General features: G+C 49.3%; 1 protein-coding gene across 1 annotated transcript; it reads left to right on the forward strand.

Moving 5' to 3' along the window:
* The first annotated feature begins 631 nt into the window (after positions 1–631).
* Spic (Spi-C transcription factor) lies at positions 632–10,955 on the forward strand. Its single transcript, XM_021258420.2, has 4 exons — positions 632–737; positions 1,688–1,800; positions 3,088–3,196; positions 6,087–10,955. The coding sequence occupies exons 1-4, from the start codon at positions 632–634 to the stop codon at positions 6,473–6,475; spliced, it is 717 nt and encodes a 238-aa protein (XP_021114079.2). The 3' UTR covers positions 6,476–10,955.
* The last annotated feature ends 2,597 nt before the right edge of the window (positions 10,956–13,552 follow it).

A 13,552-nucleotide genomic window follows, 5' to 3' on the forward strand; every position in this document is an offset into this window, starting at 1 on the left:
AACAGACACAGTTAGGAAACAAATGGAAACAGCATATGAAAAATGAACCCCCAATTTAAAAGATTTCCTAGACTGGAACATAAAAAACATCTTTTAGACATGATTTGGTCAGCAACTGGGCAGAATTCATTCAATTTCAGTTAAAATGTCAGTTTCACTGTAGTTCAAATAAAAGGTAAATGTATGCAATGTATAAAAATGATAAAAACCATCTTAACCTCATTTCTATCCTAATACCACTCATTATATACTTGGAGCATGGACACTAGAATATTGGTGTTAGGTTTATACAGTTATGTTTTTTTTCTAAATGCTGAAAAGTTGACCTGTTTTTCTACATTGCCTTTCCCTAATCTATAATTCCTGGCTCAAATTTTTGGTGTTTTTGTTTTGTTTTGTTTTGGTACCGGGGATCGAACTCTGGTCCTTGCGCTTGTGCAGCAGGAGATGAAACCACTGAGCTAAATCCCCGGCCCAATTTTTGGTGTTTTGAGACAGGATCTTGCTATGTAGCCCAGGCTGGTGTGGAATTCGAGGCAATCCTCCTGCCTCAGCCTCCTGAGTGCCAGGACTACAGGCGTGCACCAGCACACCTGGCATGGTAATTTTGTAACTCCGCCTTCTGCCGTTAATGGTCCCACAGACTTGTGCTGAGCAAGACATGCTGGGCCAAGAGTTCGAGGATGCTCTCGAAGTGCTGAGGCAGCACTCCACAGAAGACCCTCTGTCCTCCCCAGGTGAGAAGCCTGTCACCCTCTCCAGCTGCTCAGTCAGGTGTAAGGAAGGGTAAGGGCCAGCCAGGTGTGCGGGTGCTCACCTGAAGTCCTAGCACACAGGAGGCTGAGGCAAGAGGATCGAAAGTTCAAGGTCAATTTGGGCAATTTAGCAAAAGTCTGTCTCAAATTGTTTAAAAAGGGCTGGGGATGTAGCTCAGTGAAGAGACCCTGGATTAGATCCACAGCACTGGGTAGGAAGGAAAAAATGAAAGTCTCACATGCAAAAAGTCAGGGAATATAGATTCAAAATTATTATTAAAATTGTCTTGTTGGTACACCTGTAATCCTAGCTCTCAGGAAGCTAAGACAGGAGGTTCTCAAGTTCAGGGCCAGCCTGAGCTCCACAAAGTTTGAGGCCAGCCTGGGCAGGAAAGGGAAGCCCTGCTTCAAAAAACAAACAAAAAAAAGTTGGGCATGGTGGTGCCCACGTGTAATCCCGGCATTCTAGGAGGCTGAGGCAGGAAAGTTGTGAACTCCAGTCCAGCCTGGCACTTTAGTGACTTAGAAACCCTGTGACCTAGTCACACGACCGAACTTGGCCGCTAGCCGAGGACCCTCTGCGTCCAGAAAGGGTTTTCAGCGCCTCTGATTCCCCTGCAGCCCCCGCCTGCCCCGGGCTGTGCAGTCTGGTGGCTGAGGGCAGCTGAGCCGCCTGCTGAGTCATAAACTGCTGCTCCAAGGCTGCGGACAACCCGGCGTCTCGGGCTGCAGGGTCAGTGTTGTGGGGCGGGGAATGCAGGGTGCGCGCGTGTGCGTGTGTGTGTGCGTGCGTGTGTGTGTGTGTGTGTGTGTGTGTCCACGCACGTGCTGGGAGGCTGAGGCAGGAGAATCGCCGGGAGTTGAGGTCTCACCGAACTGCACCGGAGACCCCGTGTGCACACACGTACCTGGCCTTTCCCTTCTCTGCTCAGATTGCCAGAGCTACGTGGCCCTGCTCAGCCCCTGTCCTGCCGTCCGACCCAGCCCCTGCGGCTGCCGGGCGCTGTCCCCGGAGGAGCAGGTGTGCAGCTGGCGCTCGGTCCTCGTGAGTACCGTGGGGCCGGGCCGGGGGTCGGACGCGGGGTGGCGGCCGAGGGCGGTGCAGGTGGGAGGAAAATCCCACGACGTCCCGCAGAGGGCAGGCTAGTTTCCCTCAGCGCGGCGTCTGACTGCGACTCTGTACACTCCGTTGGGAAATTTGCAGGGAATGCGTGTAGCTCTGTCAGCTAAAACTGGAGCGACACATGTGCCCTAAAATTGACAATTCTCAAGTTCTTGTATCCAAATGGGAAAGAAAGAGAGCAGGGCAAGGTGGCGCCAGCCTGTCATCCCAACACCTGGGAGGCTGAGGCAGGGGCGTCTCGAGTTTGAGGCCAGATTGGGTTTCATAGCAAGACCTTGTCTCAAAAAAACAACAAAAATGGTTCTTTGCCACAACCTGAGCTTGCCGTAATGTAAGTTTTATTTTGAATACTATTATGGTTAGAAACATAGCGTGCATAACTTGGTTTTTCAGCTTGAACATGCGTGATTAATGCATTTAAGTGAGCAATCAATCCCCCGAAATGCTAAATCCACGGAGCCAGGAAAGACAGGGCTTTTCAGTTCTGCTGTTTTCCAGAGCATTCCTCGACGTGCACTGATCTTGGCCTATTTCATGTGCAAGGTTTTGGGACTGCGTTCTTTGGAAAGCGACGCTGCCTTGGAGCAGTCTCGCCCGAGTACCCACCTGCCCACGTCTCCCCAGCACCTCCTGATCCACCATTTTCCTGTTTCGGATTCTGTTTATTTTTAGATGATGTTGAAATCATGCCGGACTAAAACTAATAAATAAGCAACTGCTGATTTTTCTAGCTTGAGCAGTGTTTAGGTAATTACAATATCACGAGCAAAAACTACTTGGCAATTTTTAGTTTGGGCTTTTTTTTTTCTTCTGGTACTGGGAATCAAACTCAGGACCTTGCACTTGTCAGGAAAGCACGGCACCACAGAGCCACATCCCTGACCCCTACTTGACATTTTTGTACTTCCCTACTATAGCTTCGAAAAAATTTCTTTTTTTCCCTCTCGTATTGGGGATTGAACCCAGGACGTCCGCACTGAGCTACATCCCCAGCCCTTAAAATATATTTGTAATTTAAAATTCTGAGACAAGGTCTCCCAAGTCACTAGGTTGCTCAGGCTGGTCCGGAACTCAATCCTCCTGCCTCAGCCTACCAGAGTGCTGGGATTACAGGTGTGTATTGCTACACCAGAAAAGGTATTTTAACTTATTGGATTATTAAACAGCACAACCAGCCCCCAGCTTAATAACGGGATATTATTCATGTAGAACAGTACTTCGGACTTCTACTACATCGAAGAAAACATGCACGCATCTCCACAGAGCTCGGCCGGAAGCCAAGCGGCTCCTGTGGTCTCCCAGCCCCGAGGAGGAAAAGGTATGTGGGCGGTGAACGAGCAGCTCAGGAGCAGTTTACATCACCCGAAGCTGCTTAAGCAACCCTACTCCAGGTGGGAATCTCTTGGAATAAAAATGTACTTCTCCAGAAAAGAAAAAGCAGGAAAATCTACTCAAATCTTTTGCAGAATGTTCCATACCAGTTTAACGTACCATAAATTTGGAGTTGAGGGGGGGCGGTACTGGGGATGGAAGCTGCATCCCCAGCCCTTTGAAATTTTGAGACAGGTTCTCACTAAGTCACTAAGTTGCCCAGGCTGGACTGGAACTTGTGATCTTCCTGCCTCAGCCTCCCAGAGTGCTGGGGTTCCAGGCGTGCACCACCAGGCCCCGCTGAACTGTGATTTCAGGGCATCAGATGGTGATGGTCTCAGCGGACTCTCCCACTGTGTACGATGTGGTCTCCTCCCGCAGTGGCTTGAACCTGGACAGATCCCTCGACCTTCTAATCCACAGTTCCTTTATCCCAAACAGTAACGGCAATATTAACTGCAGGAGAAGACTGCCGTAATTATTAAATCAGGCCGGCGTGGTAGCTGAGGCAGGAGGGTCTCAGTGAGTTTGAGGCCAGCCGGGACTATATGTAGCAGGACAATTTAAGGTTATATATTATCATAGTTTTTAAAAAAATATTGTACTTTATTTTTGGGGTTTTGTTTTTGTTTTCTTTCAGTTTTTCTTTTTTATCTAAAGTTATTTTAAATGAGTATTTTTCAAAAGCTATTTTTTGTTCCTATACCGCTGCATACTGTGTCCTAGGATCACAGAATTGGAAATAGGCAGCAACCATCTAACTGCAGTTAGGAGTAATGTACGAAACCAAGCGGTTCAGGGGCCTCCAGCACACCACCGAGGGGTGTCCAGCGCTGTCTTCCGAGCCAGCTTTACCCAGGGGCGCACGCCCCGCTCCGCTTTTGTGTTGAGGGTTGAGTCTTCCATGAGAGATGCGGTACACGGGAGAAACAACGAGATTTCACAATATTTTGAGCCCCCACTGTTGGGAGAAAAACAATACAACCACACACGGTGCACATATAGCTGCCAACACGCCTGACGGCATTCCTGAGGCAGAGCCCGCTGAGAAACATTTTGGTTTAAGACTTTTTAATTTGGTAATTGAAAAATAAGTGGTCATTAAGCTTTTACAACTCAGACAAAAGTGTGGAAAATAGAAATGACCCAGGATCCAGTGTTCAAGGCCAGCCTGGATAACACAGAAAGATGCTGCCTCAAAACCAAGCAAAATAAAATGAAATGAATCAAAGGAGGACCTCTCCTTTCCTACCTGGAGTAACCTGCCTGCTGTGCTAAGTTTATCTGATTATTTTCTGGAAAAAAGGGCAAAAGAATATGAACCTATTTCTAATTTTTAAGTATTCTGCATATTTTATATGCAAAAAAATGTTTTTCTGGAAATATCTAAGATATTAGAATGTGTCTTTGTACTTTGAGGCTTTTAAAAAATCTTTACCATGAGTGCATAACTGTTGTTTTTTATTATTTTTGTTTTGACATATTGAGGATTGGACCCAAGCCCTCCAGTCCTTTTAAATTTTTTTTGTCTTTTGGTACCGGGGATCGAACTCCGGTCCTTGCGCTTGCGTAGCAGGCGGCGAAACCATTGAACTAAATCCCCGGCCCATGCTTTTAGATTTTTTTATGTAGAGACAAAGTCTCAATAAATGACTCACTCGTCCAAGCTGGGTTCAAATTTGCGATCCTCCTGCCTCAGCCTCCCAGAATGCTGGGATTACAGTTGTGCACCACCACGCCTGGTTGCCTGGTTTAACACTGTTATGTTTATTTATTTGTTTTGTTTGTTTATTAATTGAGACAGGGTATCCCTATGTAGCCCAAGCTGACCATGAACTCACAGCAATCCTCCTGCCTCAGCCTCCTTAGCTGATTACAGGCCTGAGAAAGCGTCTCTACGTGAGTTGTTACTGTGCATTTCCCTAACGTGACTTTCTGTTTGGACCTGTTTCCCCTGTTACAAAGTGCCTCATGTCCTCCAACTCATTTGACTAAACTCATTTGAATAAAGCTCCTTCCAATGACTTGCTTTCTGGAAATGGCTTTTGAGACAGCTATTTTATTTTTATCTTACTGCACTACTATGGACTGAACGCTGGGCCTTTGCACTGAGCAACCTTGCCATCCCCCCACGCCCCTTTTTAGGCAGTGCCTCACTAAGGTGCTAAATTTCCCGGGTTGGTTTTGAACTTGGGATCCTCCTGCTCCAGCCTCCTCGAGTGCTGAGATTCCAGGTGTGTGCCACCAGGCCCCATTAGACACCTCTCTGTAGCCAGCGAACTGTCCGCTCATGGGCTGCTCTGCTCTGTAGGAAGCCCAGGGTGTGGCCTCACACTAGGTGTTCGGGTTCAGCAGGCAGAAAGTCCTTGCGAGCAGAGGCCTCTGACTCCCCGTGCCAGGAGAGGACAAACACGACTCCCATCGGAGCGGGCCAGTGGAGAATGTGAGCGTCCAGCCCCACAGAAGGATGCGAATGCATCTCCTAAGCTAGAGAGGAGGAGGAGGAGGAGGAGGAGGAGGAGGAGCAGGAGGAGGAGCAGGAGGAGGAGCAGGAGGAGGAGGAGGAGCAGGAGGAGGAGCAGGAGGAGGAGCAGGAGGAGCAGGAGGAGCAGGAGGAGGAGGAGGAGGAGGAGGAGGAGCAGGAGGAGGAGCAGGAGGAGGAGCAGGAGGAGGACCTGCCCCAGGGCAGTCGCTCAGCACCGGGAGGCTGAGGCAGGAGGTTCGCAGCGCATTCGAGGCCAGCCTGGCTCCAGAGAGACCCTGTCTCAAAAGACCAGAAAAAGCCCAAGCCCTCCCGGGGGCTCGGCGCCGCGGCCCTGACTCTGTTTCCCCCGCAGGCAGGAGGAAGCTGCGGCTGTTCGAGTACCTGCTCGAGGCGCTGTGCACCCCCGAGCTGGCCGGCTGCATCCAGTGGGTGGACCGGCCCAGGGGCGTCTTCCAGTTCGTGTCCAAGAACAAGGAGCGGCTGGCCGAGCTCTGGGGCCGGCGGAAGGGCAACCGGAAGCCCATGACCTACCAGAAGCTGGCCCGCGCGCTGCGCAACTATGGCCGCACGGGGGAGGTCAGCAAGGTGCGCCGCAAGCTCACCTACCAGTTCAGCGAGGCCGCACTGCGCCGCCTGGGCCCCGCCACGCAGGACCCGCAGGAGCCGCGGGGGCCCGGCAGCTGGAGCTGGGGCAACGGCCTCGGCCACCCCTACGCCGGCTACTGCCGCCCGCCCTTCTAGGACGCCCGCCCCGCCGGCCTGGCCCCTGGCTGAGCTCCAGCTGGAGACCCACCTGCCTCAGCCTACCACCCGCCAGGCTGGATTCTTCTCTGAAAGCAAATCCACCAACCTTCGTATCCACCGAGCCCGAGTCCCTGGAACCTGCCAACCCCTGAGTTTTGCAAAGCTGTGCCTGTCCGCAGCATGGGCTTTCATCACCCTCTACAGCCATCTGCCCCGGGACCTCTGGCTCTGACCCAAAGTCAAAAGGACCACAAAGGGGAAATTCGGGACATCAAGGCAGCCACGACAGGGCAACTAAAGACACAAAAGAGGACGGGGGCGTGATGGTGCACACTTGTGATCTCAGCACTTCGGAGGCTGAGGCAGGAGGATCACGGAATTCAAAGCCAGCCTGAACTACGTACGGAGGCCCTATTTCACAAAAACCAAAAGTTAAAGAAATTATATTGCGGTGACACGGGCCTACTCATGTTTATGGAGCACAGCTCATAATAGCTAAATCTTGGAAGCAGCCCATATGTCCATCAAAGGGTGAATGGACAACAAAAAGCATGGCATTTACACACCATGGAGTACTACTCTGCCATAACGAAGGATAAATCTGAATCATTTGTAGGGAAATGGATGCACCTCGAGACCATGATGTTGAGTGAAATAAATCAGACACAAAGGCTTAAATATCACATGGTTTCTCTTATATGAACAACCCAATGCAGAAATAATTTAGAGAGGAAAATAAAAGATAATAGGAAACATGTTTGCCCAAGGGCAGGGGACCAAGGGAGGGAGGGGAGAAGGGCATAAAAAGAATGAAGATGAGTTATGTGCATGGACCAGCTCCCCGGGTACTGGGACATGCGCTAGGAAAAACAGAAATGAAAAACAAGGCACGTGGGGTAAATGCACAATGGAGTATCAGCCTGTCACGGTCTTTCTGTCGTTTGCAGGAAAATGGACAGAACTGGAGGCCACAATGCTAAGTGAAATAACCAGATCCAAAAGGACAATTTTTTCTTTTGCTTTTTGAGACAGTCTCACTGTGTTTTCCAAGCTGGCCTTAAAGCCACTAAGTAGCACTGGCTGGCTTTCAACTTGTGGCAATCCTCCTGCTTCAGCCTCCCAAGTACCGGGGTGAGAGTCAAGAAAAAAACGTAAGGGAAGAATGGAGCTTACCAGAGGCCCCAGTGGTCACTGGGTCCAGAGTGACATGGAAGGAACAAATGATATCTATTGTGTAGCACGGTGACATAGCAACCAGCATATTTCAAAATAGCTAATAGAAAAAAAAATAGCTAAGAGGATTTTGACTTCTGCTAGAAAATGGTTTCGATTTGGGGTGAGAGGCTGATGGCCCTGCGGCGGCCGCCCCGAAATCCACACACTCAGGGGTGATGTGACAGCTCAAGGACAGAGGACAGCGGTGACTGCCGTGGGGTGACAGCCTGACTGGACTGAGGCGCCACCCCGGCTCCCTTCAGGAGGACACCGGAGGCTGCGCCCCCGAACAGGGGCCGTGTTCCTTGCTGTCCTCAGCTCGGCCACAGGGAAGTGCTGTTGTCCCAGCCCTGAATGAGGTCTTTCTTCCGTTCAACCCGCACAGCTGAGCCAGGCTAAAGCACTTGGAAGGGAAAAGCACTGATAAGGTTAAAAGTTGGCTGGGGCGAGGTGGTGCACGCCTGTAATCCCAGCACTGGGGAGGCTGAGGCAGGAGGATCGAAAGTTCAAGCCCAGCCTGGGCAACTCACCGAGACCCTGTCTGAAAATATAAAAGGGCCGGGGATGGAGCTCAGCACAGAGGCCCTGGCCTGCAGCCCTAGCACTGAAAATGAACGGCATGGGTGAGGGAATGGGGGAGACCAGCCAGCCCCAGGGTGACGTGGCCTTTGGGTGTCCAGGCCCTAAGGCCTGAGCTCAAGCCCGCTGCTCCGCTTGGAACACAGTGCTTTCCTTCACCCAGGGCCACGGAAGGGGGAGAGGCACTTCCGGCCCTTTTCAGGCCCCTGGTCCCTGGCCTATGCCACCCAGTCCTCCATTCGGTCCCTTCCCTGTGGGGACAGCACAGCGAAGCCCCTGCCCCTTGAGCAGGAGCTCTGGGAGCCTGACTTCACCCCACCTTCTGAAAAAGGGTCTTGTTCTGCAGTTCAGGCTGGTCTGGAACTCACCATGTACCCGAGGCTGGCCTTGAACTCACAGCGACCCTCCTGCCTCAGCCTCCTGTGTGCTGGGATCACAGGCATGGGCCATCATGCCCTGCTGTGGCATCCCCCAATCACCCTGTTCAAACCCCACTTCCCTCCCTTGATCCGCTTCCTCTTGTGTGTTTCTCTTCTACTTTCATGTCTTTTCTTTTTTGAGACCTTTACCCTGTGTAACCCAGGCTGGCCCAGAACTCGTGATTCTCCTGCCTCAGCCTCCTGGGTTCTGGGTTTCAGCTGCTCGCCACCATTCTGACTGAGAGGAGATGAAATTTTCTCAGTGTGGCTTTGATATGCCTTTCTCTGAGTGGTAAAATGTTAAACATCTTATTCTCGGGACTACTGGCCCCTGGTACCTTTTTATTCGGTACTGGGACGGGGACCAGGGCCTGGGGCATGTTAGGCAGGCACACCACCGCCAAGCTTTTATCCCTGCATTCTTCTGCTAAGAACTTTCTGCTCTGCCCATGTGCCCAGTTTCATGGGATTCTTTGTTCTCATATATTGTGGATATTAATCTTTGTCTGTTAGAAAAGGAGCCGGCAGAGACTCTCCTCATGTAGGCTCTTCAGTCTGCTCCCCTGGCTGAGCAGAAGCTTTGTAGTTTGATGCAATCCCACAACTCTTGGTATTATTTCCCAAGCTACTCGAGTCCCTCTTGGGAAGTCACTGCCCCGTCTGTATCTCCAAGTGCTTCTAGTGGCTTCAGAGTTTTCTTCTAGTGGCTTCAGAGTTTCAAGTCTTGTGTTTAGGTCTTTGATCCACTTTGATTGATTTTCGCACAGGGTAAGAGGATTGAGTTTCAACCTTCCACTTCAGGATAACCAGTTCTCCCCACACCATTTGGTAAAGAGGTTGTCTTTTCTGCAGTGCATGTTTGGGCCTCTTTGTCCAGAATCAGAGGCTGTGGCTGCAGGAGTTTATTCCCGTGCCCTCTGGTCTATTCTTGCGGGCCTGATGCTACCCAGTGCCAAGCTGGTTTTGTGACTACGGCTTTGATACTTCCAGCATTGTACTTTTTGCTCAGAGTTAACTTAGCTATTCTCTGTCTTTTGCCTTTCTATATGACTTTTAGGATTTTTTTTTCTAGTTCTGTGAAGAATGTCACTGATATTTTGGTAAGGGCTGCATGCATGGCATCTGTGTCCTGCTTTTGATGATATGAGCATCCTACCAATATCAGTTCTACTAATCCATGAACATGGGTGGTGTTTCCACTGTGCATTGTGTTCTTCAATTTCTTTCTTAAGTGTTCTGTGATTTTCACAGTAGGGTTCTTTAACCTCCTTGGTCAGGCTGATTCCTAGGTGGTTTTAGTTTTTAAAGCTATTATTAGTGAAACTGTTTTCCTGATTTCTTTCTCAGCAAGTTTGTTATTGGGATGTACAAAAACTATTGATTTTTTTGCCCATTGATTCTGTATCCTGCTAGTTTGCTAAATTTGTTTATCAGATCTAAACTTCTTTTGGTAGAGTCCTTAGTCTCAGTATTGGATCATATCATTGCAATGATGAAAATTTGACTTCCTCCTTTTCTATTTGTATCCCTTTTATTTCTTTCTCTTGCCTAAGTGTTTTGGCTAAAATTTCATGTACTAAGTTGAATAAGAGTGGTAAGAGTAAGGACCAGAGATTTAGCTCAGTGGTTCTGCCACCTGCCTCGCAAGCGCAAGGTCCCGAGTTCGATCCCTGGTACCAAAAAAAAAATAAATAAAAGAGTGGTAAGAGTAGATATCCTTGTTTCTAAATTTAGAGAAAAATTTTTCAGTTTTCTCCAGTTCTGCATGATTAGTATATAACATTTATTATGTTGTGGTACAATCCTTTTTTTGCCTAGTTTCTTTAGGGCCTTTATCACAAAGGGATGTTGAATTTTGTTGAAGGTTTTTTTTCTGTATCATTTGAGACAATAATGTGACTTTTATCCTTGATTTCTGTTTTTTCCTTGATTCTATTTATTTGGTGTATTAAGCTTATTGATTGGTGTATGTTGAACTATTCTTGCATCCCTAGAATGAAATAAACCTAATCATGGTGTATGATCTCTTTAATGTGTTGTATCCAATTTGCAAGTATTTCATTAAACATTTTCATGCCTATGCTCATCAGGAATATTGTATTACAGTATTCTCTTGTATCCTTATCTGGTTCGGTATTAGGGTATTTTTGGTCTGCAGAATGAGCCTGGACCCGTTCTGTCCTTTTCTATTTCCTGGAGTAGTCTGGGATAGATATTTCTTCCATCCCTATGTGGGGTTTTCAGTGAGCCACCTTCTTTTGTGGGTTTGATCCCCAGTACCTCTCTAAAAAGGAGAAAACAAAGCACAGAAGCAACAAAAAAAGACAAACTGGATACTGAGATACAGTACAAAAAAAAAATTTTAACTGACAACTGTGCCACCATTAACAATGGAAATGAAAAAGAAAAAAAAAATATGGAGTAAACTAAAGGTTTAAAATTAATAAAGATAATAATAATAAAACGAAAGGGTGGCCAAAGGACGACATGGAAGAGGCACGATTTTTTAAGAAAGGAATAGAAGATGAGAAAGAAGGAAAGAGATAAATCAACTAAAAATTAAATAAAGGAAAGGCGGACGGGGATTTAGCTCAGTGGTTTCACCACCTGCTGTGCAAGCACAAGGACCCGAGTTCGATCCCTGGTACCAAAAAAAAAAAAAAATTAAATTAAATACAGGGGGCCGGGAATTTAGCTCAGTGGTTCCGATGCCTGCCTCGAAAGCACAAGGTCCCGAGTTTGATCCCCGGTACAAAAAAAAAAAAAAAACATTAAAGGGGAGAGGTTTATTTTTTCTCATGGTTTTTAGAAGATTCAGTTCATAGTCAGCTGGCTCCAAGGCAGAAATGCATGGCAGAGGGGCCTGGGTGAAGGACGCAGAGAGAGAAGGGAGGAGCTAGGGGCAAGAACACAGCCCTCCAGGTGCGCGCGCGCGCGCGCGCACACACACACACACACACACACACACACACACACCTGTGACCACCTCCCACCAGGGCCTGCCTCCTACTGCACACTCAGGCATAGGCTCATTAATGAACTAACCTGCTGGTGGGTGCAGCGCCCCATGGTGCGATCCCTCCCCAGTCCCCACTTCTGCACACACAAGGCTTTGGGGAACCTTTAGTTCTAAACCATAACACGACTAGTTCTAAACCATAACCTTCCCTGAGTTCACGTCCTGCAATGACATGGGTTGCTCCTGCAGCGGCGAGGCCTGCTGTTCATCCCTGGGGCTGCCAGCCCTCTCTGGGCTTCCTGAAGTGGGACCCCTGCTCCTCAGGGAGATCAGGTTAGTGTTGTGGACAACCACATATTTTTCTGTTTTGTTTTTCTGCATCTCTGTGATAGTTCACTGTGCTGTCAATTTGAATAAGAAACGCCCAGCTGGTTGGTTTATCCCACTTCCGGGTGTGGAAGACGGACTTACTGAGGAGGGAAGACCCGCCCTGGGTGTGGGTGGCACTGACCAATAGCCTGGATGGAATGAAAAGGCAAAGAAGGAGGGAGGCTCGCTTGTTTCTTCAGAGGGGCTCTGGGCTTTGCCGTTGCCTTTGGACGCCTATCTCCAGGCTGCCAGCACAAGCTCCTTAGCCTCCCCGTGTAGACTCTAGCTTTCTGAGAGGGCCTCCCGCCAGACTCCTCGGTGAGCTCATGGCCTTTGACTTTCATCCAGATCCTCCAGCTCTCCAGTGTGCACAGCCCTGCGCCCTCTGCCACACCTGGCCGCTGTGCAGCCGCCTTGTAAGGCACAAGCGGACACAGCATCATGTCTGCTCTTCAGTGAGCCCCGACCCACCATTCCAGGCTTCCCAGAGCTCTTCTCTTCCCCTCAAAACAGTCTGTCCTCTCCAACCCTAACTTTCCTCACACACAGAGCCCTTCAAAGGGCACTTCTTCCATCCTGCCATCTCAGCTGGAGGTCCCAGGCTCCTTGTCACGAATGCATGTCACTAGTTACACACTCGTCTGCACACTGCTGTCCTTCCTGGAGCGCTGCTCTCCTCTTTTTGCTGTGTCCCATTTCTCTGTATTCTTGCTGAGTTCTTCCCACCTGCCCTTCTCCCAGAGCCCTCCTCTCCTTTGCTGTCCCTTCTGGGGCGTCTCACTCACCCTCTTCAGGACAGAGCCAATGCAGGGCTGCTGAGCGGACGTGTGAGGTTTGCACACCACCGAGGAGGCTGGCAGACAGGCTCCCTTTTGAGCCATTTGCTTAATAGTAACCACGGCTCATGCTCGTTTGCAGTTGTGTGCACCAGCCACTTTGCTAAAGAGTCACAGTTTAAATAACCTGCCTGCCTTCGTTCAAGCGAGTTGAATGTATGTGCATAAATTAGCTGGATCAATGTACCTTTCAAAGAGCATTAGCTTATTCGATGGCTATTTATTTACTTGAGACAGTTTTCATCTGAAGTTCAGGCTGGTCCAGGCTTTGCTGGAACATACAGTGACCCTCCTGCCTCAGCTTCCTGAGTGTGGGGATTAGAGGCATGAACCACCATGCCCAGCTAACATGACAGTTAATTTTGATTGTCAACTTGATTGGCTTATAGGATGCCTGGGAGATTATAAAGCACAGTTCTGGCTGTCTGGGAGGGGCTTGGTGGCATGACTCTTGGGATGCTATCTGGTCCGTGGCCCTTCCTGTCCAGCTGTCCCATCCCCCCACCCCACCCCTGTCCTTCCTGGCCTCCACAAGGTGAGCATCCATCCCCCACCTCGCCCTTCTGCCCTGATGCTCCTGCCTTGAAGCCAGCCGACCACAGCTGAGACATCTGAGAGTGAATCAAAAACACCTCTTCTCTTTTAAATTATACAGGCTAGATGTTCTGTCCGAGCAACAAAAAAGGTGACTAGCACA

This window comes from Heterocephalus glaber, unplaced genomic scaffold, assembly GCF_053883595.1.
Source record: "Heterocephalus glaber isolate CG9 unplaced genomic scaffold, H.glaber_assembly_v1.0 deba00001572, whole genome shotgun sequence".
Taxonomy (NCBI): domain Eukaryota; kingdom Metazoa; phylum Chordata; class Mammalia; order Rodentia; family Bathyergidae; genus Heterocephalus; species Heterocephalus glaber.